This window comes from Heterodontus francisci, chromosome 42, assembly GCF_036365525.1.
Source record: "Heterodontus francisci isolate sHetFra1 chromosome 42, sHetFra1.hap1, whole genome shotgun sequence".
Lineage (NCBI taxonomy): Eukaryota > Metazoa > Chordata > Chondrichthyes > Heterodontiformes > Heterodontidae > Heterodontus > Heterodontus francisci.
The window spans coordinates 16,901,923-16,929,485 of record NC_090412.1 but is presented as its reverse complement, the minus strand read 5'-3'; the positions used below and the strand labels follow the sequence as shown (position 1 = coordinate 16,929,485).

Genomic DNA, 27,563 nt, shown 5'->3' with positions numbered 1-27,563 from the left:
AAGCCACTGCTGTGTTTAACAATATCACAAATACACAATGGTTAAATAATAGAAATGGAATTGAAGAACAATGATTTACCAGGTAGACAACAGACAAGTGACAGATGACATTTAATGCAGAGAAGTGTGAAGTGATTCATTTTGGTAGGAAGAATGCAGAGAAGCAATATAAAATAAAGGATACAATTCTAAAGGAGGTGCAGGAGCAGAGGGACCTGGTGTATATGCACGTAAGTCATTGAAGGTAGCAGGAAAAGTTGAGAAAGTGGTTAGTAAAGCATACAGCATCCTAGGCTTTATTAATAGGAGCATCGAGTACGAAAGCAAGGAAGTTATCTTAAACTTGTAAGGAACACTTTTTTGGCCTCAACTGGAGTATTGTGTCCCGTTCTGGGCACCACACTTTTGCAAAGATGTGAAGGCATTACAGAGAGTGCAGAAAAGATTCAGGAGAATAATTCTGGGGATGAGGAACTTCAGTTATGTGGATAAACTGGAGAAGTTGGGACTGTTTTCCTTAGAGAAGAGAAGGTTGAGAGGAGATTTGATAGCGGTATTCAAAATCATGAAGGGTCTGGACAGTAAGGCAGCTAATGGTTGGATCTGGAATGCACAGTGTGGTGGAGGCAGGCTCAATCGAGGCATTCGAGAGGAATTATCTGAAAAGGAAGAATGTGCAGGGCTACAGGGAGAAGGCCGGGGAGTGGCACTAGGTAAATTGTTCCTTTGGAGAGCCAGCACAGACACAAGGGGCTGAATGGCCTCCTTCTATGCTGTAACAATTCTGTGATTCTGTGAACAGACTGTAGATTGGGTATTTAGACGATTACTCACACCTACTACATATGTTCCACATTTGAATTAAATAGCTTCTCTTTTAAGTGGGTCTGGGTAGAAAGGCTACCGAAAGGACAGTGTGATTCCAGTTTTTACAAATAATAGTGTTGGATATAAAATCAAAGCAATGATGTTGAATTTGGAAGGTGTCCATTAAGTTACAGTTGGTGTATTATGTTCAGTTATATGTTCCCTATTATATGAAGGATACAGTGAAGGTTCATTAGAATGCTACTAGGAATGAGAGGTTGTAAGTTATAAAGAAACATTTGAAAGGTTGGGGCTTTATTCACTAGAAATGTTTTGCAAGAGTAAATCGTGACAAGGGAATATAGATTCAGGATTATCACTCGAAGATGGGAGAGGGAAATTAGAAGGATTCATCCGCACGATTACTAGAATGTGGAATAATTTACCACAAGTGACTATTGAGAAAGAGACCATTGACGATTAAGAACGCCTCCAAACTCAATCTGTCTCATGCCCTGTAAATACACCAACCCAAGAATTTCACAGCAAACTTCTCATACCCGTCCAAGAGCTGCAAACTGCGGGGCCCCTACTCTACCATGCTGCAGTTCCTTCTTGTATAGGTAGCCTTGTCTTAAAAAGTGTTGATATATTGTGTGTTTGAAGGCCACAGACATTGACAAAAGAAAATTCAATGAATTGTGAAGCTGCATCATCATCCTTTTATAAGCAGGCCCTGAATCAACAGCCCAATGCATCATGGTTAGTAATGGCACTCGACCTCCCCATAGCAACAGTTTGGCTCTGTTGCCAACAGTATTGACCTTCCTTTCTATGTGCCATGCCTCACCCTACACTGCCTCTTCTACCTCAGAATCCTTGGGCAGATGTATCTTTGATTTGTTACTTGCTTCAAGTGATAGGTGCTGCACTCTGGGGGCTTATTGAGAGGGTCCAGACTCAGGCTATCTTATCACCCTACATTTATGTGAAAATAAAAGATGCAACATTTAGAGTGCGAAGGCTCAGCAATTCTTATTTGCATATACAAGACAACCTTCACCCTGCACTGTTGCTCCCTTAATTGAACAAAGAGTCAGCACCTTCAAAAGAAGAGGAAGGGAGGGGAGAAATTTGGGTTGGAAAAAACCCATTAAAGTCCACCAAACAAGTAAGTAATTATACTAACAAATGGTGGCCTTAACACTAGGTCCACATGATGAGGTGCAATTGGGTCATGCATGTTTTTAATTGGACTACCAATTGTTGAAGGGCGATTTTCATTGGTTGGTACACTTTACAATGCTTAGTCGGTTCATTCATTGTTTGGGGGTTTGTCACAACAACAGTTTTTCTGCAGCATAATATTTTCTTCAGTATAATTTTAGAAATGTCAATTATATTTTCGGATCACCAGCACAATTGTGGATGCCCATAAATGACGTAAAAACAGGGCATCGGAATCAAATCTAATGGGTTGAACAATATCGTTATGTGATTAAGCTTTTCTACACCTAATAATATGGCATTGTCACAATACAGCTGATCCATGCACTTTTTCTCTATGCCTTGCTTATTGTTGTAATACAATTCCATATGTCATAAAACAGTGTTTTTTATTTCTTGAGAATTTAACAGAACTCTGCTTAGGGCCACATCACTGGTGTCATCTTTTCCTGCAAAAGACAGCATCCATAGCAAAATTACAAAAACACAAATATAGCAATAATCATTGTTTACTGTAGAACTTTCAAGCACAGTGAAGATACTGATACCTTCAGTACATTCAATCTCTATATTATATAAAAAGGTCTTATGTCTGCACTTCCTGTCAAATTTTGCCGGCATAAATTCCTATGTCCGCATTTATAATGGAACTGCCTATGTAATCTTGACACACTGTAATTACACACTCCCACCAGCAGGGTGGTAGAACAGCCCCACTGGCAGGAGGCTGTAATTACAATGTGACAGGTTTACATGGGCACTTTCTATTTTAAATGTGGACATAGGAATTCATAATGGAAATTTAAAAAGTCAGAATGCATGGCATAAAATGGGGCCCAAATTATGTCTGTGCTCCTTGATCCAATTACCCCTCACCCTCTAAACTTGCTGCACCTGAAGAGATGGACTTAGTCTCATCCTCAACCTGAAGATGGACTAGCACATGAACAATACAGCTGATAAGTGGTGTGATATTTACATTCCTCATAAAATATGATGGCCATCAGTTTGATGCTGTGACATTACTCAATGCAGTCATCATATGAAATGTATAAGTTGATAGGGACTAGTGCATTACATTGATAAATTTCTGTATATTTACAGCTTATTGCTAAGTCCATCTGCCCATTGTGTTCTGCCCATGGGCAGGTTCTAACTCAAGTCTCACACAGAGAATTCTTAAAGCCACTTTCAAGGGAAGAGCTGTTGTGGCTTCCCATTGCCTTCCTCATGGTTATTATCTTCAGAGAATCAATGAGCTGCAAAGGCTGAAGAGCTTCACCTACCATTCACTACGGGGGTGTGCACCCACACACCCTTCTGCAAGTACTCTGTTGGATTCAGATCCAACATTCCCTTGCTAAGGCTGTTTGGAATGGAGCCTGAATACAACCCTTGGGTTCAGTCCTATATTGACCGGTATCAAAATGTTACTCTCACATCTCTACATTTATTGCACAAAATATATGGTTGATTGGTACTGGTAATACATTGATATTTCTCCCATTTTCATTGTATAAATGGTATTGTCAATATACAATAAGGAAATGTTGACATCTCTCATTGCATTCATTGTATAAACAATAAGTCAAATTTTCTCTTCTAAGCAGTGATCTCAAACTTAGATCACTCGCCTGTTAGATAGCCAGGCAAAGGATTCTAGATCCCAGTTCTCCTTATATCGTTGATATTTAATGGCAGCTTCCATCTGAATCTAGCACACATTGGAACAGTTAGCTTTTCGCCCATGTTTTTCTTTGTATATGCTAGTGCCCAGTTGTATATTTTTGCAATTACTGGAGGTAATTAGGGCTGATTTTTTAAATGCCTTACGTTTTATTTACTGAATAAAACGTTGTATATTTTCTTTTGCAAATCGTGTTTTTTTTTTCAGAAATGCCACTATCCTCTCTCTGTTTGACAGTCCTAAACTGCCCATCCTTAAATCGAGTTCCCAGTACTCACGTCTGGCAGAGTTCAGAATGATTGTGGTTGCAGTGCTGGTCTGCAGTAAATGGCGCAGAAGAGAGAGTCCTTTGCCTGCTCGCTTTACTCGGCTGTGTCGCTCTCCTTGTAAACACCTTCAAACTCCAATCGGATTATGATTGAAACCAGAGACAGACCGAAAATAAAATCGTCGCCTGTAATGTCACCGAGTTTACAACGGAGAATTCAGACCGGACTATAAATGAAACAGCTTCAAATGAACTCGCAAAAACCTACAGGCAAGAAGAAAAAAAAAATCAAACCTAAAAACGGTGGGAGGAGCTTTGAAGCAGAGACCTGCTACATGTCCCCTAGTTACAGTTACCAAAAGAAGCATCTCCTCACTGAAAAGGAAATCTCTTAACATTTTAATCTTCAATATCTTAAAGGACTGACTGAAATACACATACAGATTTCATTGTACTGCCTGATTCTATCTTATGAATTTCATTTTTTTTCTTTGTTTTTGTCTATTGTTTACTCTCTTCCTTTTGTATAATTGGATCAATCTTCTTGCTTCTATCCTGAATTCAGAGCTCCAATTTTTTTAAATGTCAGTTCTTTACCATCCCACGGAGTGCCTGCATGTTGGTATAGCACTGGCACCATTCATCCTTGTGCAGTCTCACCCTTGACGTTGGTCTCCACACTGCATCCGACTGTCACCTGTGGCTGCTTTCAATTGCTGCTGCCCAAACCACTTTGACTGGTGGCTTAAACAAATGGAGAGCCACTACTGCTCCTGGTGAAGAGTGACGTCTCCTCCCTCCAGCCCATGAAGACCAGGCCTGGTTGGCCCAACAGAGGGACCTTCCCAGTTCTCAATGGCACAACAGCAAAATATGTTGCACACAAGATTCAGCATGAAGATTGTAGCTATCTACTGTGAAAGGACTTTCAGGGAACTCACTGCATATGGTTCCCTTGCCAACCAACATCCAAAGCAGAGAAGGGGAGACAGAGAAATAACCCTAGCTTTGTGTGTTTGCTCTCATGTCTAACCTCTCAACTTTCTGATGTGTACATGCACCTATGTGAAAATATGTGCCCATTTATTTTTGTTAGATCTATTATCTATCAGATAGGTAAGAAATTACGGAATGAGAAAGGATCTTTTGGTGCATTGAGTCCCACTTCTTCCCAAGTCCACAGTATGGAATTTTCTGAGTTTAGACTCATATTTTGAGTGTAACTTAAAAGAAAATTGGCTGCTATCCCACCATCTCCACTTAGCACCCCAATAGCTTTGCCTAAATTGTTCCTGTTCCCAAATTTAGTACCTGATATTTTTGGCATCTGTGAGTTCTATTTAAATCCAATGAGATCCAAATAATGTCAATGGTGACCTGAACTTCATTTTCCCAAGGTCAAGTGGCTCTTGGAGTCATATTGAGTGCTGTAATCTAGCTACGTTACTGTATGGAACACAGTAAGATTATCCATATTAGTTATGTAACTCTAGAGATTTAGGTAAATTGTTAATGAAGAATACAGCGCGATGGTTTTTGGCGATTTTTAAGGAGGCCCCACTCAGTGAGGTGCCAGGTTCATCCATATTTCTGTAAATGGATCTACAGCTCCCACAAGGCATGGGTGAACCTGTAGTCAGAGGAACAGTGCATCCCCAAGCTGAGGTTTTCCAGGGAGGTGGTTCAGGAAGGCCTGGAGTCACAGTACCAGAACATTTCCATGCATCAGGAATTGTCTGCAACAGAGGGCTGCATTGGCCTGCAGTCAGAACAACATTAAATCCTTTAGAGTGAAGACACTTGGAGCCAAAACATTTCCCTACCCTCCAATTTCCCAGTACTAAAGCCATGCATGTAAGCAGAGGAAGGTGAGTGATTGTATTTATAATCCTAATAGGGCTGTCATGTTGTGGGCATTTTGTGGTACTGCTCTCAGCGAAATGTATTGGGGGATTTGTGACTGTGGAGCTTTCAAAATGGCAATAGGTGTTAATGAAGGTGCTTGGATGAAGAGGCAGTAGAGATTAATTCCTGCCTTGTCTCTTCTGGTCAGATTGTTGATCTTTTTCCAGGAACGAAGCCATGTCCTTTATATAATAGTTGCCACTTTGATGACCACGGTCACCTCCTGCCAAAACTTCCTGCCCTGTGTTTTATTTACCTTCCTCTCGGATGATGGATGTAGAGCTTTCCTCCTCCTTTCAGCCTCTTGCAGAAATAAAACCAGTCTCTCCTTGTTGAAGAAGGGGGCCCAAAGGTAGGAATTCAATCGGGCGTCGTTCTTAACAGTAGGTAAAAATACAGGAGCTGGCACAAGTAAAAGAAACTCACCATAGACATCCAAAAGCGAAACTCCTACTAAGGCTCCAACAATGCTCTCAAGCAAGCACCCTCACTGCAAAAACCTCCAAGGCCGGACACTGCTCCCTAATTCTCTATTTGTGCACAGGCTACCAGAACAGCCAATCCAACAGCTCAGTTTGCAGCACTGCAACACCCCCTCTGTCAAATATCGGGGGACAGGAAGTTCAGCACTGTCATGTGGTTCCAGGTGCTGATCTGAGATTTACAGGAATTCTGGCAGTGTTACTGTACTTGGATAAATTTCAGATCACATGGCAGTCAGATTTTTTTTAACAAAACAAATGCCCACCAAATATTTTAGGAACAAAAATATAGAGAGATGTTTCTACTTGTGGGACAGTCCAGAACTAGGAGCTATAAATATAAGGTAGTCTGTAATAAAATGCAGCAGGGTATTCAGGAGAAACTTCTTTATCAAGAGAGCCGGTTAGAATGTGGAACTTGCTACCACATGGAGTAATTGAGGCGAGTAGCATAGATGAATTTAAGGGGACACTAGATAAACAGCAAGGAATAGAAGGATATGCAGTTAGAGTGAGATGAAGTATGGTGGATGGAGGTTTATGTGCAGCACACTGCAGTTGGGCCAAATGGCCTGGTTCTGTGCTGTAAATTCAATGCAAATAGATGATACGATCAACTCTGCTGCTTTAAAACATTAAACTGGTAAATACATTAAGACTGTTTTGCTGCAGCACAGACACTTCTAGCTACCAGAACAGCAGTGTTCGCACTGGACTGTATTGGTCAATTCAAAAGCAGTTCAGTTCCAAATCCTCTTCGTTGCTGTAAAAATGCCATTTTTATAGCGGCGCCAGCTTCATTTTAACTATGAACGTTTTCCACTTGGTTACAAATACATGGTGACATGCAGCGTGTGACTTCAGAAGGAAAATGACGAGGTTCATTTCCCCTCCCCAAAAACAGAAATAGGTAATTGAACGTAAAAAAAAAAGCAGTCCTTTGAAACGCCCCACTCCAGGTCACTCTCTCCAGTAAAATAAGAAGGGAAATTCTACAAATGTTGGAAACCAAAAATAAAAAAATACTCGGTGCTTGAAATGCACAGTAGGAGTCAATAAAAAGACAGGCTGTGACATTTCGGTGTGTACTTGATCAGGACATTGTTAGCAGTGTTGGGAAACAGTTGCATTTCAGTGAGATTATCAATATATAAATTGTTTTTAAAGTGCATTGTTACAGAATTGAGAGCCCACATAGAATGCTAAAGTTGCTATTAAATTGTTTTGTTGGATATATTTTTTGCTGTTGAAGTTATGGCTCTTGCAATTAATTAGTGTAAAGAATGCAGGATTATTAACCCGAAGATCACGGTTCCAGCAGGGAGAAGTGAATCGGTTGCAGGTTTTTAATTAATCTGCGACAAATGTCAATCATTGATGTAGGGGAGGCCCAGATTAGGAGATTGACAGCTCCCGGGGAGGGCGCTGAGCGGCCTCTCGCGATACTCTCAGGTTCTGGAGACAGAGCCCAATGAAATGCAATCAAGAATGTCTTTTTTGTGTAGAGCTGCTGTGTCTTCTCTCTATGCCTCCAAATCCCTGCCTTGCATGTTCAATGCAGCCAGACTGTACAGCGCAGGTAAGCTGTGCATCGTCCCTTCCTCGGGGGGAAAAAACGTTCTTAGCTTTGCAAACATAAAAAGCAACTCGAGGTCAGACTGCTCGGGGCCTTGTGCATTGCATAGGGACGGTGAATGCAAACTGCTTGTAGAGTTTGTTTCAGATTTCCAGCATCCGCAGTATTTTGCTTTTATTTTAGTGTTTAATTCACTGCCACTTCTCTTCCAGGAATGCCTACCTTGAAGAAGTTCTGCTCTTCTCTCCGACGGGATTTTCGTTTGTCTCTTTTACCTTGTTCACCTTCATTGCTTTCTATTTTATCTCTTGCCCAACCCCCACCTCACTTGTTTATAATCTGTGACTTTTCTAATATTTGTCAGTTCCGAAGAAGGGTCACTGACCCGAAACGTTAACTCTGCTTCTCTTTCCACAGATGCTGCCAGACCTGCTGAGTGAATCCAGCATTTCTTGTTTTTGTTTCAGATTTCCAGCATCCGCAGTATTTTGCTTTTATGCTTGTAGAGTGGGTGACCTTGGAAAGCTGCAGAGCGTGGAGCAGCAGCTTACGATGTAAATACACCGCCGACCCTGTCTGCAACTGAATGATTCCGGAGTAATGTCTTAAATGAAGCCTGCCATGCAAAATTGCTTTGCGTGAGTTTGCCGTGAACTCCCCCCGGATCATCTCTTCTTTGGCCTCCTTGTCTCGAGAGACAATGGGTAAGCGCCTGGAGGTGGTCAGTGGTTTGTGGAGCAGCGCCTGGAGTGGCTATAAAGGCCAATTCTAGAGTGACAGACTCTTCCACAGGTGCTGCAGATAAAATTGGTTGTCGGGGCTGTTACAAAGTTGGCTCTCCCCTTGTGCTTCTGGCTTTTTTCCTGCCAACTACTAAGTCTCTTCAACTCGCCACACTTTAGCCCCGCCTTTATGGCTGCCTGCCAGCTCTGGCGATCACTGGCAACTGACTCCCACGACTTGTGATCAATGTCACAGGACTTCATGTCGCGTTTGCAGACATCTTTAAAGCAGAGACATGGACGGCCGCTGGGTCTGATACCAGTGACGAGCTCGCTGTACAATGTGTCTTTGGGGATCCTGCCATCTTCCATGTGGCTCACATAGCCAAGCCATTTCAAGTGCCGCTGGCTCAGTAGGGTGTATATGCTGGGAATGTTGGCCGCCTCAAGGACTTCTGTGTTGGAGATACGGTCCTGCCACCTGATGCCAAGGATTCTCCGGAAGCAGCGAAGATGGAATGAATTGAGACGTCGCTCTTGGCTGATATACGTTGTCCAGGCCTCGCTGCCATAGAGCAAGGTACTGAGGACACAGGCTTGATACACTCGGACTTTTGTGTTCTGTGTCAGTGCGCCATTTTCCCACACTCTTGGCCAGTCTGGACATAGCAGTGGAAGCTTTGCCCATGCGCTTGTTGATTTCTGCATCTAGAAACAGGTTACTGGTGATAGTTGAGCCTAGGTAGGTGAACTCTTGAACCACTTCCAGCGTGTGGTCACTGATATTGATGGATGGAGCATTTCTGACATCCTGTCACATGATCGTTTTCTTGAGGCTGATGGTTAGGCCAAATTCATTGCAGGCAGCCGCAATCCTGCCGATGAGTCTCTGCAGACACTCTTCAATGTGAAATGTTAATGCAGCATCGTCAGCAAAGAGGAGTTCCCTGATGAAGACTTTCCGTACTTTGGTCTTCACTCTTAGACAGGCAAGGTTGAACAACCTGCCACCTGCTCTTGTGTGGAGGAAAATTCCTTCTTCTGAAGACTTGTGAGAGCAGCAGTGAGAAGAAGATCCCAAACAGTGTAGGTGAGAGAACACTGCCGTGTTTCACGCTACTCAGGATAGGAAAGGGGTCTGATGAGGCGCTGCCATGTTGAATTGTGCCTTTCATATTGTCATGGAATGAGGTGATGATACTTAGTAGTTTTGGTGGACATCCGATCTTTTCTAGTAGTCTGAACAGACCATGTCTGCTGACGAGGTCAAACGCTTTGGTGAGATCAATGAAAGCAACGTAGAGGGGCATCTGTTGTTCACGGCATTTCTCCTGTAGCTGGCAAAGGGAGAACAGCATGTCAATGGTGGATCTCTCTGCTCGAAAGCTACAATGCCATCCTTCCCAGGGGCTTTTCCACTGGCTAGAGAATTAATGGCATCACTGAGTTCCGATTTTGTTGGCTGTACGTCCAGCTCATCCATGACTGGCAGAGACTGGGCTGCATTGAGGGCAGTCTCAGTGACAACATTTTCCCTGGAGTACAGTTCTAGGTAGTGCTCCACCCAGCAGTCCATTTGCTTGTGTTGGTCAGTGATTGTGTCCCCTGATTTAGATTTGGGGGGGGTGATCTTCTTGATGGTTGGCCCAAAAGCTGTCTTAATGCCATCATACATTCCTCTGATGTTTCTGGTGTCAGAGGCCAGCTGAATGTGACTGTATAGGTGTTGCCAGTGGTTATTTGCACAGTGCCTGGCTGTTCTTTGTGCAGTGCATCTGGCTGCTTTAAGTGCTACGGATGTTAATTCGCTGGGGGCTGATGTGTCATTCATGTATTTTTTTGAAGCAGGTTGAAAACTAGCTGATAAAGTTGCCCTTCTGCAGCCCTCGTTCTCTCCCCTCCCCATCTTCAAAAAAGTGACAGACACTTTTTATTTGGTTGCCCCTCTCCATGAAGCTAGGACTGTTGTGTTTTTACAGCAACCTGTCTCAGACCATTGGGTCAGATTTTAACTCATTCAAAACCCACCCACCTGCAGAGAGTTAAAATCAGGCCGGTTATCTCTGGCGTGTGATGCTCAGGGAGGAGCCCCCCCCCAGTTAAAATAGGGAAAGTACATTGCTGGGATCAGGGATTTGGAAGTTCAGCTTGTGTTTGGACACCTGTGCCATTCTGTTTAACAACTAGTTCATTTTAATGTCAGGAGGTGGGGTGGGAAAGAGTCTTGAGTTGACTTCATAACGTTTTAACATTTCTCTAAGTGTAAAAGTTCCCAGGAGGTTTCGTGCATGCTTTTAAAATGTGACTCATTGAAGGAGAATTCGTATCACTTGTGCACTCGGGTAAGCTTAGTGGAAGCAACATGGATAGAGCCCTACTCACTAAGCCCCACGCTACCTGTGAGCAATGCCATTAGTTTTGATTCTGCAGAATCTAGGGATGAGAGCAACCATTATTGATGTAATTATGTGTTAGTGAAGGGTGACAGTTTGTGCAACAGTGAAACACTCCTAAGCTAGGGATCCAACCATTATTGCCTACTTCACGTTGGCCAGGGGATTTAGTCTCTACACAGCAGGCAAATGAGTGCCTGGCAGGTCTTGTTTCTATTTTGCATGTAACAAAAAGCTAGAATTTTGGCCCATTTGTATGAGAACTAAGGGAGTCAAAGTCTAATTTTATTAACTTTTTGTGCTAATGGATGTAGCCTGACACAATGAAACTTGACTGCAGTGCCAACATCAGGGCTTTATTCCAATGGGTTGTCAGATGCAAGTTCAAGATTGAACCATAATATGTTGGGCCTGTGGACACTGCCCCAGTTGTGAAACCAGAAAATACAAATAATTTAAAACTAAATTGAACCATTTTGAGCCACGTAGGGTTGATTGATTTGATAGATGATTAATTGTTGCAGTAGGAGAAATTGGACCTTTGTCACACTTTTTTTAAATGTACATGTGCAGTGCCCGTAATTAATTTCATTCTAAAGTTTCTTTTGGACCAACTATTTAGTAATTTGCTTCTCAGTTTCTCCAGCTAAATCCTGCTTCATAAGCCAATCTTCCTGATGCTTTTTGTAACCTTATCAAGGTGTGGGAGCAGTGCTTGCCAGCTGCAACATTAATGCCACTTTTTTCCCTTGTTCCCCCAGCCCCCAGTTTTCTGCCCTTACTCTGTCTTACACACTGTTATGACTGACTGCTCCAGTCAAAGCCCCCAATCAAAATATACAATTCTGACTGTGGGGGAGGAACGCACTGTTAATTCAATCCCGTCCCTCCACAGATCGCCTAAAAGATCATTTTAAACTTTCCAAATTAAAGAAAGACCCAACCAATTTGTACCATCTATTAACCCCTGAATGAGGCTAACCAAACCAGGTGTCTTTAAATCAACAAATTAACTGTTTAATTAAAAAAAACTAAATTCTTAAACACTATGAAGATATGAACAAAATTTAAAATAGAAAAAATTAGAGTCCTTGCAAATTTACGGTCCAATGTTGCTTGAAGTCCTCACAGCCGTCCGATGGGGGGGGGGGAAAAAAGGTTCTTCCACAGTTGAACAGTCTGTAGTCTAATTCTAGCAGTAAGTGATGCTTTCCTCCTTCAGCGAATTTCAACAATTAACCACTTGCAAACACTTTTTAAATGAGTCAATTTGGCTTTAGAATTTTGTGAGGGATAAAAGATTGTCACAGTCTAACTTCCCTTCCTTCAGTTTAAATTATCAGAGATCTCTGCTGTGGCTTGACATTTTTAGAATTTTGAGAGATAATTAAACAGACAAAATTCTCTTCTTTCAGTTTAAATGGCAGAGAGCTCTTCTTTCAGGTGCTAACAGCAACTGTCTGTCTGTGTTCTGTTAGCACAGACAGTCTTCAACTAAAAAGCCAGTTCAAAATTGAATTGTAACAAATGTATTGCTTGATGCTCAATCCAAGTGGCTGTATCCAAGATAACGAGAATGCACTCTTTGAATCGCAGTCTCCAAATGGCTGTATCCAACGGCAACCAAAATGCATTTTCTCTAACTCCTGGGGCTTGCTGGTTCTTAAAGCAATACAACTCCTTTTCCAGCCTTAAAGACACACTGGAGAGAAAAAAAAACTACAGGACTGTGACAACACCTAGGTTTGGTTCCACAGGTATATCGTTCCCAAATGGTTATTCATGTTTAAGCCTAGACAATACTATTAGACAATGGGGCATTACAACCAAGCCTGATTCTGCCTTGCCCAATGGCACACATTTTCTGGTAAATATTGCTGGTTAATGATCTAGTGTGGGAACCCTGTCTGATTGATGTTTCTTCCGTTCATATCCTGTGAGTGCTGAAGTAAGTTGTAAAACTGCCACCGCTACCCTGGCTGAGGTGAGCTATGGGGTACGGTAGCATAGTGGTTATTTTATTGGAGGCGTAACCCAGCGGCCTGGACTAGTGATCCACAGACGAGTTCAAATCCCACCATGGCAGCTGTGGAATTTTAAGTTCAATTTAAATTAAATTAATTAAATAAAATCTGGAACCCTGAAATTATCAGATTGACTTAAAAAAAATCTGTTTACTAATGTCCTTTAGTGAATGAAAACAGCTGTCCTTACTTGGTCTGCACTATGTGTGACACAGCAATGTGGTTGACTCATAATTGCCCTCTGAAATAGCCTAGCAAGTCACTCAGCTGTATTCAATAAGGAGGCTCACCACACTAAGGGCAATCAGGGATGGACAATAAATGCTGGCCTTGCCAGTGATGCCCACATCCTGTGACTGAATAAAACAAAAATCCTAATGTGACACAGGCCAGGGTTCAAACCTGGCAGCTTTTTGGAATATAGGAACAGGAGTAGGCCATTCAGCCCCTTGAGCCTGTCCCATTTCCTCCTTATAGCTCAAAAATGCATAACATGGTACATTTAGCACAGAGCCATTTGCACCATACTCTGGCAGTAAAGTAGATGATTGTGAAGGAATAGCCTTCTATCAGTGTATGCCGATCAACATTCCTGGGGAATAAACAGAGGGAGAGGTAGAATGGGGAAAAGAGGAAAAAAGCTTCTATGAAGGTCATGTTTTTGAAAGATTCAATCCATTGCATTAATATTTAAAGATTGCCACAAAGCTTCAGATCTTTTGCTATCAATTATGTAAGTAATTTATTAATGTGCTGCTTTTGTCAATGTCATTTCAAGGTGCCCAGTATCAGTATATACTCGTGGAAAAGAAGGGCGAGCAGAAGAATGTAGGGTTTATCCAGCTGAATCGGATGAAAGCTTTGAACGCACTATGTGACTTATTGATGAAGGAAGTAAGTCAGGCACTGGACATGTTTGAAGATGACCCAACAATTGGAGCCATTGTTCTCACAGGAAGTGAAAAGGCATTTGCAGGCAGGTATCTGGGAAGACATGCATAAATGAATTATAATAAGGGCCATTGTATATTTTATAACATTGCAGAATTTTATAGGAATGCAGGAATTTCTAGTTCACCTTCTACCATCCTAGTAGTTGCATGATTCAATGATAATGGAGTTGTTGACCAATCATAGTGATCAATCTCTATCAAATAGTCTATAACAGACACAGACATGACAGGAGGAAACCCCAGTGGTGGAGAGCTTTGGGAATCTTAGGCCCAAAGTTATCTATTCCTTCCAAGCTTGCGACACCTACCACATGTCATGTCTCAAATTATTCATGTACTGTATTCCAGAATGCTATTTTATGAAGGAAATATATTTAATGTTGCCTTTGATTGTTCAGTATGGTGCCCTGTATTTTCATAGGATATGTCACTGCAAATCATGTGTATTTTCACTTGAACTCATCCAAAACTCTACTGCCTCTATCCTGACTCGCGCCAAGTCCCATTCACCCATCACCCCTGTGCTCGCTGATCAACATTGGCTTTTGGTCCTCCAGTGCCCCGATTTTAAAATTCTCATCCTTGTGTTCAAATCCTTTCATGTCCTTGTTCCTCTCTCTTTCTGTAACCTCCTTGAGCTCTCTAACCCTCCGAGATCTTTTTGATCTTTCAACTCTTGTGTATTCTCCACTTTCTTTGACCCAGCTAAGGTGGCTGTGCCTTCAGCAGTCTAGGCTTTAAGTTGTGGAATTCCCTCCCTAAACCTTTTCGTCTCTATCTCTCTATCTTAAGGTGTTGTTTAAAACCTACCTCTTTGATCATTTGCCCTAATGTCTCTTCCTTTGCCTTGATGTCAGTTTTTGTCTGATTTATGCTCCTGTGAAGTGCCTTGGGTCATTTTGCTATGTTAAAGGTGCTATATAAATGCAAGTTGTTATTGTAATTTGCATTTGTAACTTTAATTCCTGTTTTATTTGATCTTTTGTTAGCTGGTGCTGATATCAAGGAGATGGAGAAGAAAACTTTCCAGGAGTGCTATGCTGGAAACTTCCTTTCCCATTGGAACCGCGTTGCCACAGTTAAAAAGCCTGTGATTGCTGCTGTGAATGGCTACGCTGTAGGTAGTGCTGAGGGTTGAAAGTTGATGCTTTGAGCTTGTTGAATGTGTATTCATCTCGAAGTCTGTTCAGACATCATGTGAGGTGGGCAGGAATACAGTGTGATGTGGCTCAGGCTAGGTTATCTCATTTCTCACTGGGAGACTCAAATGTAGATCCCAGTTTTGATTACCATTAAAGATAAAATGCCCCTCTTGAGGGGGCAAGTTTCACCAGTCTTGAATGGGTCATATTCCGGAGGGTGGGAAGTCTAGCTAGTTGAAGGGAGCAGGCTGCTGCTTAGACTGCTATTTTGTTGACTCCAGAGAACACTCTCAATGATAAAGGCAGCTTATAATAAAGCCATCCAGACACGAAGTTCCTGTGTTCAATTCATTGAGAAAGCTAACCTCAGCTGAGATTGTAGCAGAGACGCCTGCACTTGCTCTCAATGTTCCTGAGCACGTCTGGGCAGCATCAGTCCAGGGTACCCACACTCACTCATGCACCATTGACACCTGCTGAAAACTGTGTTTGGCCGTCGGGTGAGGACGGGATTGGGCTCGACTGTGATGGCCCCTAAGGTTGATTATCCTGCCAACATTCACTGTCTGGACTTAAGACATGAAGAATGGACATTTAAATGAGTTGCCAAAGGGTGATGGGCACCTGGGAAACAGTATGCCTGCAAAAGCCAGCACCTTCAGGAGAGGAAGAGGAGATAATTAGGAGAACAAAACTTGCCACAAGAACTACTATCAGACATGAGACGGGTATATTGCAGTCTGTGCCTATACCACCACCTCCACCTGTTACAAGGTCATCAGTTAGTGTAACAGCCACACGCTGATACTGTACTGACCAAAATGAGGGAGTTGAAACTCTTCATTTATGGCTGTCATATTGAGTAGCAAATTATGGAATGAACACTCTATTCCTTGACTGAGGAATGCCCAGCTCATTAGCAACAAAGAACTGTTGCTAACACCTACCTTGGAATTGGAATAAATACTGTACCAACACTCCACCGGGTGGTTTGACCAGTAACACGTGTATCAGGTAAACGTAAGTGGTTGTGCTGCTGTATCGGAGTAGTAACATGTTTAAATTCAGCACCCTTTCCTCCCCACCCACCGGTCCAGTTGAACTGCATATCCCACTCTAGCCACTGTGTGTGCTGCTGTTCCACCTGAATCCTTTGGCTGTGAAATTCAGTTGTGGGTCATTAGCTGACCAATGCTTAACACATTCTTCCAAAAATTCCTCTCCCCACTATCTTAGTGCTTCAGTGCCTCTGCTATAATAGCAGAAAGTGGCCTTTGCCCACTAGTGACATGTAGGTTAATTTGAGGGTCTTTTTGGATTTGATGCAGTTTCTCCACTGATGCTAAATAATTGTGTTGCTCATCTAGAAATTGCAAACATTCTTAGCCATGGTGTGATGATTTTTACCAAGCAGATTGGAGGAAAAAAGTGATCATCTTATATATCGCCTGAATATAGATATGAAGAGTTTGTAACTAATTTTGAGCTTTGATTGTAGCTTCTGGTTATGTCTAAGTGAGGTAATAAATTGCTCTGAAAATTGATGGTACCAAATTAAAATGTGTGCTGATGTGTGCTTAGATGCTGGGAAGTTTAGTGAATGTAGCACCATGACTTGAACCTTTCTGTTCTGTAGCTCGGAGGAGGCTGTGAATTGGCCATGATGTGTGACATCATATACGCAGGAGAAAAGGCACAGTTTGGGCAACCAGAAATTCTGTTGGGAACTATTCCGGGTAAATGTTCTGCACAGTGTTATTAATAGGTAAATGGTAAAGCTCTAAATCTCTACTGTTGGGTTACAGTACTGTACACTGGGAGCCTGCCCTGTGAATTCATGTATTTGCTGCTACCTGTCAGTTTGAAGTTTTGTGTAGGGTGTATTGGCATCATTCATGAACTCACAGCAATCTTGGCACCAATCACGTACTGTGTAGTGGGAACGTGGGTTGTTCACCACTGAGTACTACAAGTCTGCCCAACAATAGTAGTTTTGGACAAAACACTTCTGTAATTAAATGTCAAACTTTTAAAAACTATATTAATATTAAAACCCTGCTGAATATCTGCTGTGAAGCTTATGGAGGTGACTGCTTGTGTGTTTTGATTGTGTATGTTACTGTTGAAAAGTTGCAGGCAGACATTTTCTGTGACTTGCCTATCAGCTGTTGATAATTGTGTATCAATTGTTTCATTATATGCTGGTGGAGGGTGTTAATTGGGGTCTTACTTGAGCACTTATAAGCAGACACTTACTGAGACTAGTGGAGATTTTTTGAGTGAGGAGCTACATGTTTGTAATCCTTTTACTGTGCACAATAAATGTGAAACTCAGTAAATTTAGGCTCCAGAATCATCCTTCCACAACAAGCTTTCTGGAGTTTAACATCACCTGCTGGGAGGATATAATCGTGTTCTGAAATCTGAGAGAGCAGCCGATACTGAGTATTGAGGATGTTACCCTCTCTCTGGCTCTGTCATTCAGAGTTCGCATCCAGATCATAGAATGATACCCCAGAGAAGGAGGCCTTTCAGCCCATCATGCCTCTTTTGAAAGAGCAATCCAATTAGTCCCACTCCCTTACTCTTTGCCTATAGCCCTGTAACTGCTTCCTTTTACAAGTATTTATCTAGTTCTTTTTTGAAAGTTACTATTGAATTTGCTTCCACCACCCTCTCAGGCAGTGCATTCCAGTTCATAACTCGCTGCCTAAATATTTCTTCCCCTCATTATACAAAATATGCATTGATTAAAAACTCTGCAACATGCAGGTTATTCAAGCTGTGGTTCAGTGGAAAATGTAACTGGATTAATTGTGTCATGTGAAACGTATCCTTAGCTTCCATCATTTACACATTGCATCATCAGCATTTGTGACTCCACATTTTTAAAGTCCATATTACAAAGTAACTATTCCTTGCTGTGGGGTTTTATCTCTCTACATATGTAAGATGAAGGGAAAAGCCAAGCTCTGAGTAGATAGAGCAACAGTAATGTAAGTTAGCCAACACAAGCTTCCCATAAGCACAGCTCCCGCTGATGGTGCAGGATCTCTGAATTTGTCACTCTTAATGCATCTATTGCACAAATAAAAGTCCTGTTGTTCTGATTAGCATTGATGTCTCAAAAGCATTTAAACTAAACACTTTAGTACTTATTTCGCCATCTCTGAGTATCTCATGAAATGATTTCCGCATAACAGGTTTACTTGGCTCCTCTGATCCTTTGCATTTCTATGCATAGTACGTAATGAACTTGCACCATTATCGTGACACTCAATGGGGTCAGTTACAGTGAAGATTCCCTAAAACTATTTGTCCATTGTGGCGGAGCGAATTGATCTTAACTGGTATTTCAATACCATCATGAGGCTTAAATCACACATCATTCAGCAGTTTGAAAACAATAATATTTGAAATGGCCCAGTTTCAAATGTTTGTGGATTGGAAAGGGTGATCAGGAAACCGCTGTGTAGTTCTATTTTGTCGTGTCTGGTATCGGTTGTGCTCAGGAAAGAGCTATTTAGTTTAGTTGCTGACCTACATTGGCTCCAAGTGTAGCAACGCCTGAATTTTAAAATTCTCATCCTTGTTTTCAAATACCTCCATGGCTTCGCCCTCCCTATCTGTGTAATTTCCTCCAGCCCCACAACCCTCTGAGATATCTGCACTCCTCTAATTCTGGCCTTTTGTTTATTTTTTTATTTAGAGATACAGCACTGAAACAGGCCCTTCGGCCCACCGAGTCTGTGCCGACCAACAACCACCCATTTATACTAACCCTACAGTAATCCCATATTCCCTACCGCCTACCTGCACTATGGGCAATTTACAATGGCCAATTTACCTATCACCTGCAAGTCTTTGGCTGTGGGAGGAAACCGGAGCACCCGGCGAAAACCCACACGGTCACAGGGAGAACTTGCAAACTCCACACAGGCAGTACTCAGAATCGAACCCGGGTCCCTGGAGCTGTGAGGCTGCAGTGCTAACCACTGGGCCGCCCCATGGAGGGTGTTAATTGGGGTCTTACTTGAGCACTTATAAGCAGACACTTACTGAGACTAGTGGAGATTTTTTGAGTGAGGAGCTACATGTTTGTAATCCTTTTACTGTGCACAATAAATGTGAAACTCAGTAAATTTAGGCTCCAGAATCATCCTTTCACAACAAGACACACTGTGCCTCTTGAGTATGTCAATTTTAATCACTCCACCATTGGCAGCCGTGCCTTCAGTTGTCTAGGCTGTAAGCTCTGGAATTCCCTCCCTAAATCTCTCCACCTCTCTCTCTCCTCCTTTAAGATGCTCCTTAAAACCTACCTCCTTGACCAAGCTTTTGGTCATCTGCCCTAATATCTCCTTAAGTGACTCAGTGTCAAATTTTGCTTGATTGCGCTCATGTGTAGTGCCTTGGGGCATTTTATTAAATTAAAGGCGCTATATAAATACAAGTTGCACTTGACAATTAAAACATTAGTGGGAAGGTGATGGTAAAGCTTCGGTGTCTTTTCTCTGGGTCAGGTGCTGGTGGAACACAGCGGTTAACTAAAGCAGTAGGGAAGTCACTGGCGATGGAAATGGTCCTCACTGGTGACCGGATTTCAGCGCAGGAAGCCAAGGCAGCAGGTATGATCTTTAGCACTTGTTGGATTGTTGCATTTTCTTGCTTTCACATTCTCTTCCATTCTCCCTTCCTCCAACATCATGGTATCTGGAAAAGTGATGCTACATTAAATGTTAGCTTGGCTCGGTTAGTAACACTCATGCCTCTTTTAGTCAGAAGTTTGTGGGTTCAGCCCCACTCCATGACTTGAGTACATAATCTAGATTTGATACCCCTCGTGCAATGCTGAGGGAGACGTTAAAAATAAGGCCCTGTCTGCCTGCTTGGGTGGATATAAAAGATCCCACAACGTCCTGGCCAAAGTTCATTCCTCAGCTAACGCCAGCAGAAACTGATTATCTGCTCATTCAGTTGATGTGTGTGGGACCTTGCGATGTGTAAATTGGCTGCCATATTTGCCGACATAAGTGACTACATTTTGAGAAGAGTAACCACAGCCTCTGAAGTGCTTTGGAATATTCCGGAGATGTGAAAAGCCTACTCAACATAAGTGCAAGTTCTTTCTTACATAAAACCGTGCATCAGGAAATGAATAGATAGGATTCAACGAGTACTGGAATTGATCCTTTGCCAACCACAGGAACGCTTCTGCTTCAAGATATTGCTTTATAATAGATTTCAAACATAGAGAAAAACAGAGGCCTTGTGATAGCTATCAAAAGACCCACATTTTCTTTCATGCTATCTGAATATTCCTGGCATAAATATTTCAATTGTAGAGCTGTACTGTTGTATTCTCTGATGAAGTGGCATTTTGGCTGTTGGAAAACTTAAGTACTCTAGGTAAGTAAGTAAAGTTAATGTGAACCATTAGAACATGTGATTTGCTGGACAAAATAGTACAACCTGTATTTACTATTATTGAGACAAAATACACAACTTTTGAATTGATACATGTATTTTCCAGTTTGCATAACAACTCTGAGGAGGGTTTCTTGGATAATAATAAAGGGCTGATGACTTTTGTTTCCAAAGGGCTCATAAGTAAAATATATCCAGTAGCTCAATTGGTGGAAGAGACCATAAAATGTGGAGAGAAAATAGCAGGGAACTCTAAGCTTATTACAGCAATGGCGAAGGAGGCAGTCAATGGTGGTAAGCAGATTAATCCTTTAACCTCAACTCTGTTCCTATTAGGAATCTGTTTTAAAGATGAGGCCTGAGGTTAGTTTTACCAGATGTTGGCGACGTCACGCTGTAAATGTTTTACTTCCTGCAATGGATTATAGTGTTTATGTGTAATTAGGAGGGTTGATTTTAATATTTAGATTTATTGCAAATGTTTTATAAATGTAATTAGAGGCCAAATCTATTTATTTATTTTGGAAAGGATTGTTAGTGTAGTTCCAGGATTGGCAGGAGTTGTCAAATTAGTTATGCAGAGTGTTTTACTGGTTAAGTAACTCTTTGGTTTCCCTTCCAGATTATTTCAAAATCTTAATTTTTAACTAACTTTAAAATTTCTTTTTTTCAATTTATCACCTTTGTCACCAAATAATTTTGATGACTTGTTTACATTTTGCTACTACACCAGTGAGATGCACATCACTACCTACCTCACTTATCTTTGTGCCGATGTGCATTTTAAGCTTAACAGACTCAACCGGATAGCCTGTGCGATGAAGCAGGGAGTAAATTCACTCCGTGCTCTTCCCTTGGTTTTACCCTGGGAGATCTGCAATTCACTAGTGCATAAGGTCCTATAAAACTGATATGAAACTTAAAAGTTGACCCTTGGACGAGTCATTTCATTTAGGTCCATTGCTGTAACCCATTCATTTTGCGTTGGAGGGTGAGAAGCATGAATAGGACTGAAATAAAGAATATCACCAAAAAAGTCTCCATTATAACCCCTATAAAAAGTGATGGAGATCAGTGATATTAATGCATAATTGGGTTTGCAATAATTCTATGAAGTGGGGAGGACTTATATTCAAGTGATTTCTTAATCGACTTTCTCTGTTAATGAATGACAATGTCTATGTTTAACTTTTTGAGGGTGTTATTTAATATTGAGATTTATTGCAAATGTTTTATAAATATGTACCAAATCTATTTTTGTCGCTGGCAAATTAAAAGTAACACTTGCAAGAATTGTGGCTCTTAAAATAACCCAGTGTTTAATAGCTTTGATCCACTGTGGCTGCTCAACAGTTCTGTACTGTATTCCAGCTTTTGAATTGACATTGGCAGAAGGAAACAGATTGGAGAAGCGTTTGTTTCACTCGACCTTTTCCACTGTAAGTAGCCTACGTTCAGTTAAAATGAATTTCATTCTCATCTGCCCAGACTTTCCAATTGTGCCATGTAACGCTTGTGTTTCAGAACGACCGGAAAGAAGGCATGAACGCATTTGTTGAAAAGAGGAAGGCTAATTTCACTGACCAATGAATGCCTTAACAAGTTCTGAATCCCAATGGGAACAGAATTAGAAAGCTGGAAGTCAAATCGATCAGGATTGAAATTTTGCAACTAATGCAGAATAATATACAATAACAAGTGTCCTGGTTTCAAATAAATACTTTGTTTCTGATGCTTCTATATTTTGCTTTTGTCTGTTAAGGTAATGGAGGGGGAATTGTGAGGGATAATTTCAAGTCTTTAGTAACCCTGATTCAACAGCCATTCTGTTACATCCTGTGCTTTCTGTGAATAAATTCAGCTGTTTGTCTTCTGTCAACTAATTTTATTTTTGCCCATGTTAAATATTTTGTCAGTTAGCAAATTAATGTGTAGTGTATGTGGAATGGCATCTGTTACTTCAACAGCCTTGGCAGACTGCAGCAAGTGGAAGGTAATGAAATAAAGGTCAACTCTTCAAATCAACTTTCATTGCAATTAACTGCATCTGAGAGATTGTGCAGTGGAATTCTGAATATTTAAATGTTTTTAATTTTGTGGAAAGCAGTTATTTAAGAACTGGATTCTTTGTACAGGAATGCTGTTTGTTAGTAATTCGTGATTAACCAGTAATAAAAGATTGAAATAATGGCAGTCTTCCCATTGAGGCTAACAATAACCTCAGCTGCAACAACTTGTGTATATATATAGTATTTTCAACATAGTAAAAATATCCTAAACTACATCAGAGAGGGGAGCTGACTGAAGGATGGATAAAGGATTAGGTTTAGAGAAGGCTTTTGAAGATGGGAAGAGATGTCACACAGTGGTTTTAGGAGACTGTTCCAGAATATAGGGCCAAGTCAGCTGACAAGAAATCATTCGATGAAAGAACTCTGAACATCAGAGAAAATTCTAGGATCTTGGTTTAACATTTATAGATTTTAGTTCCATGGATGGTCATTCCTACTGTCTCAATACACAGCCATAGTATTGTATGCCATGAATTGCAACTAGATCCTCTCAAGACCAGACAGGTCTACCTTCTTGTAAAATGAGTTTAATGTTTTAACTGCAGTTAGCCAGAATCGTCCACTTAACAACCCCTTTTTTTTATGGGAGCCAAAGTGAAAATAATGTTATATTTAGCTTCACTTAATGTTAACCATGTTTATGCTTGTATTTTCCAGGCCAGTGTTCATTTTACAGGTTGAATAACTCTTTCCATTTATATTTAGCATGTTGAAGTCTTGTGTCATGTTGCTTGCTACAGATGTAGTGTTGCTCATTGAGAATAATGATCACTCACTTAGTTTAATGCTGAAGCTGTATGATATTCTGGTCTAACGTGAAACTAGCATTACTGGAAGTGCTGGCACCTGTGAAACGTTTGCTCAGTATGAGTAGGCATACAGAAAAGGAAAAGAGGAACTGGTATGATTGAGGGATTAAGAAATTAATGGTTATTGCCGAAAGGTTAATTTCTTGAAGGTTTTTTTGGGCTTATTGTACTGATGGAGGAGAGAAATCAAGGGCAGGGTTGAATCAGAGCAGTTCAGCCACTAGACAGCAATACCATTGGCTATTCTGAACTCTTAGAATGTAAGTTTATCCAGCAATAATATACAATGATTTATCGAGGTTGGGAAGCAGTGACATTCTCACATACATTGACATGGAGCCCTTCATTCATTTTCAGCTTTGCTAAGAGTTGCTGTTTCCAGGAAAAAGGGATCCAATACTGTATGATCCCACCCAAAAAAATCACTTAGATAAACTGAAGCAATGAGGCTCACCTGGTCCTCTCATATATAATACCATCTGAATTCCCACTCTTCTACCTCCCCATCCACTCCTTAAATCCTTATATATGTCTTTGTCCCCTGCAGACTCAACTACGCTATGCTTTCCTTGCTCGCTGACCATCCTCTACTCTCCATAAACTCCCAACTTGTCCAAAACTTTGCCATACTCATCCTGTCCTACACCATATCCTGCTCACTCATCACTGTGGTCCTCATTGATATAAATTATCTCCCATTGCCTTAAAAATTCCCTTTCTCATCTTCGAATCCAGCTTGCAATTTTCTTCACCTCTATATTTCTTAACTCGCCTCCCCTTTCTCCCCCCTCCCCCCTTCTCTCTCCCCCCTCCCCCTTCTCCCTCCCCCCTCCCCCCTTTCTCTCTCCCCCCTCCCTCCCTTCTCTCTCCCCCCTCCCTCCCTTCTCTCTCCCCCCTCCCTCCCTTCTCTCTCCCCCCTCCCTCCCTTCTCTCTCCCCCCTCCCTCCCTTCTCTCTCCCCCCTCCCCCCCTTCTCTCTCCCCCCTCCCCCCCTTCTCTCTCCCCCCTCCCCCCTTCTCTCTCCCCCCTCCCCCCCTTCTCTCTCCCCCCTCCCCCCCTTCTCTCTCCCCCCTCCCCCCTTCTCTCTCCCCCCTCCCCCCCTTCTCTCTCCCCCCTCCCCCCTTCTCTCTCCCCCCTCCCCCCCTTCTCTCTCCCCCCTCCCCCCCTTCTCTCTCCCCCCTCCCCCCCTTCTCTCTCCCCCCTTCCCCCCTTCTCTCTCCCCCTTCCCCCCTTCTCTCTCCCCCCTTCCCCCCTTCTCTCTCCCCCCTCCCCCCCTTCTCTCCCCCCCTCCCCCTTCTCTCTCCCCCCTCCCCCCTTCTCTCTCCCCCCTCTTCTCTCTCCCCCCTCTTCTCTCTCCCCCCTCTTCTCTCTCCCCCCTCCCCCCCTACTCTCTCCCCCCTCCCCCCCTTCTCTCCCCCTTCCCCCCCCTTCTCTCCCCCCTCCCCCCTTCTCTCCCCCCTCCCCCCTTCTCTCCCCCCTCCCCCTCTCTCCCCCCTCCCCCCTTCTCTCCCCTCCCCCCCTACTCTCTCCCCCCTCCCCCCTACTCTCTCCCCCCTCCCCCCCTACTCTCTCCCCCCTCCCCCCCTACTCTCTCCCCCCTCCCCCCCTACTCTCTCCCCCCTCCCCCCCTACTCTCTCCCCCCTCCCCCCCTACTCTCTCCCCCCTCCCCCCCTACTCTCTCCCCCCTCCCCCCCCTACTCTCTCCCCCCTCCCCCCCTACTCTCTCCCCCTCCCCCCCTACTCTCTCTCCCCCTCCCCCCCTACTCTCTCCCCCCTCCCCCCCTACTCTCTCCCCCCTCCCCCCCTACTCTCTCCCCCCTCCCCCCCTACTCTCTCCCCCCTCCCCCCCTACTCTCTCCCCCCTCCCCCCCTACTCTCTCCCCCTCCCCCCCTACTCTCTCCCCCCTCCCCCCTACTCTCTCCCCCCTCCCCCCCTACTCTCTCCCCCTCCCCCCCTACTCTCTCCCCCCTCCCCCCCTACTCTCCCCCCTCCCCCCTACTCTCTCCCCCTCCCCCCTACTCTCTCCCCCTCCCCCCTACTCTCTCCCCCCTCCCCCCCTTCTCTCTCCCCCTCCCCCCCTTCTCTCCCCCCTCCCCCCTTCTCTCCCCCCTCCCCCCCTTCTCTCCCCCTCCCCCCTCTCCCCCCCCCCTTCTCTCCCCCCTCCCCCCTTCTCTCCCCCCTCCCCCTTCACTCCCCCTCCCCCCTCTCTCCCCCCTCACCCCCTCTCCCCACTCCCCTCCTCCCCTCTCCCCCCCTCCCCTCTCCCCCCTCCCCTCTCCCCCCTCCCCTCTCCCCCCTCCCCTCTCCCCCCTCCCCACTCCCCCCCCTCCCCTCTCCCCCCCCTCCCCTCTCCCCCCCCTCCCCTCTCCCCCCCTCCCCTCTCCCCCCCTCCTCTCTCCCCCCCCTCCTCTCTCCCCCCCCTCCTCTCTCCCCCCCCCTCCTCTCTCCCCCCCCTCCTCTCTCCCCCCCCTCCTCTCTCCCCCCCTCCTCTCTCCCCCCCCATCCACTCTCCCCCCCCCTCCTCTCTCCCCCCCCTCCTCTCTCCCCCCCCTCCTCTCTCCCCCCCTCCTCTCTCCCCCCCTCCTCTCTCCCCCCTCCTCTCTCCCCCCCTCCTCTCTCCCCCCCTCCTCTCTCCCCCCCCTCCTCTCTCCCCCCCTTCTCTCTCCCCCTCCCCCCTTCTCTCTCCCCCCTCCCCCCCTTCTCTCTCCCCCTCCCCCCCTTCTCTCTCCCCCCTCCCCCCCTTCTCTCTCCCCCCTTCTCTCTCCCCCCTCCCCCCCTTCTCTCTCCCCCTCCCCCCTTCTCTCTCCCCCCTCCCCCCCTTCTCTCTCCCCCCTCCCCCCCTTCTCTCTCCCCCCCTCCCCCCCTTCTCTCTCCCCCCTCCCCCCCTTCTCTCTCCCCCCCTCCCCCCCTTCTCTCTCCCCCCTCCCCCCCTTCTCTCTCCCCCCTCCCCCCCTTCTCTCTCCCCCCTCCCCCCCTTCTCTCTCCCCCCCCCTCCCCCCCCCCCCCTTCTCTCTCCCCCCTCCCCCCCTTCTCTCTCCCCCCTCCCCCCCTTCTCTCTCCCCCCTCCCCCCCTTCTCTCTCCCCCCCTCCCCCCCTTCTCTCTCCCCCCTCCCCCCCTTCTCTCTCCCCCCTCCCCCCCTTCTCTCTCCCCCCTCCCCCCCTTCTCTCTCCCCCCTCCCCCCCTTCTCTCTCCCCCTCCCCCCCTTCTCTCTCCCCCCTCCCCCCCTTCTCTCTCCTCCCCCTCCCCCCCTTCTCTCTCCCCCCTCCCCCCCTTCTCTCTCCCCCCTCCCCCCCTTCTCTCTCCCCCCTCCCCCCTTCTCTCTCCCCCCTCCCCCCCTTCTCTCTCCCCCTCCCCCCCTTCTCTCTCCCCCCTTCTCTCTCCCCCTCCCCCCCTTCTCTCTCCCCCTCACCCCCCTTCTCTCTCCCCCTCACCCCCTTCTCTCTCCCCCTCCCCCCCTTCTCTCTCCCCCTCCCCCTCTTCTCTCTCCCCCTCCCCCCTCTTCTCTCTCCCCCCTCCCCCCCTTCTCTCTCCCCCCTCCCCCCCTTCTCTCTCCCCCCTCCCCCCTTCTCTCTCCCCCTCCCCCCCTTCTCTCTCCCCCCTCCCCCCTTCTCTCTCCCCCCTCCCCCCTTCTCTCTCCCCCCTCCCCCCCTTCTCTCTCCCCCCTCCCCCCCTCCTCTCTCCCCCCTCCCCCCCTCCTCTCTCCCCCCTCCCCCCCTTCTCTCTCCCCCCTCCCCCCCCTTCTCTCTCCCCCCTCCCCCCCTTCTCTCTCCCCCCTCCCCCCCTTCTCTCTCCCCCCTCCCCCCCCTTCTCTCTCCCCCCTCCCCCCCTTCTCTCTCCCCCCTCCCCCCCTTCTCTCTCCCCCCCTCCCCCCCTTCTCTCTACCCCTCCCCCACTTCTCTCTACCCCCTCCCCCCCTTCTCTCTACCCCCTCCCCCCCTTCTCTCTACCCCCTCCCCCCCATCCCTCTATCCCCCCTCCCCCCCTTCTCTCTATCCCCCCTCCCCCCCTTCTCTCCCCCCCTTCTCTCCCCCCCTTCTCTCCCCCCCTTCTCTCCCCCCCTTCTCTCA

At 45.0% G+C, this 27,563-nt stretch overlaps 1 protein-coding gene across 1 annotated transcript; it reads left to right on the top strand.

The window, feature by feature from the left end:
- The first annotated feature begins 7,800 nt into the window (after nucleotides 1-7,800).
- echs1 (enoyl CoA hydratase, short chain, 1, mitochondrial) lies at nucleotides 7,801-22,638 on the top strand. Its single transcript, XM_068020640.1, has 8 exons — nucleotides 7,801-7,955; nucleotides 13,870-14,067; nucleotides 15,034-15,161; nucleotides 16,823-16,922; nucleotides 19,710-19,814; nucleotides 20,788-20,907; nucleotides 21,985-22,052; nucleotides 22,138-22,638. The coding sequence occupies exons 1-8, from the start codon at nucleotides 7,853-7,855 to the stop codon at nucleotides 22,201-22,203; spliced, it is 888 nt and encodes a 295-aa protein (XP_067876741.1). The 5' UTR covers nucleotides 7,801-7,852; the 3' UTR covers nucleotides 22,204-22,638.
- Nucleotides 22,639-27,563: the final 4,925 nt, after the last annotated feature.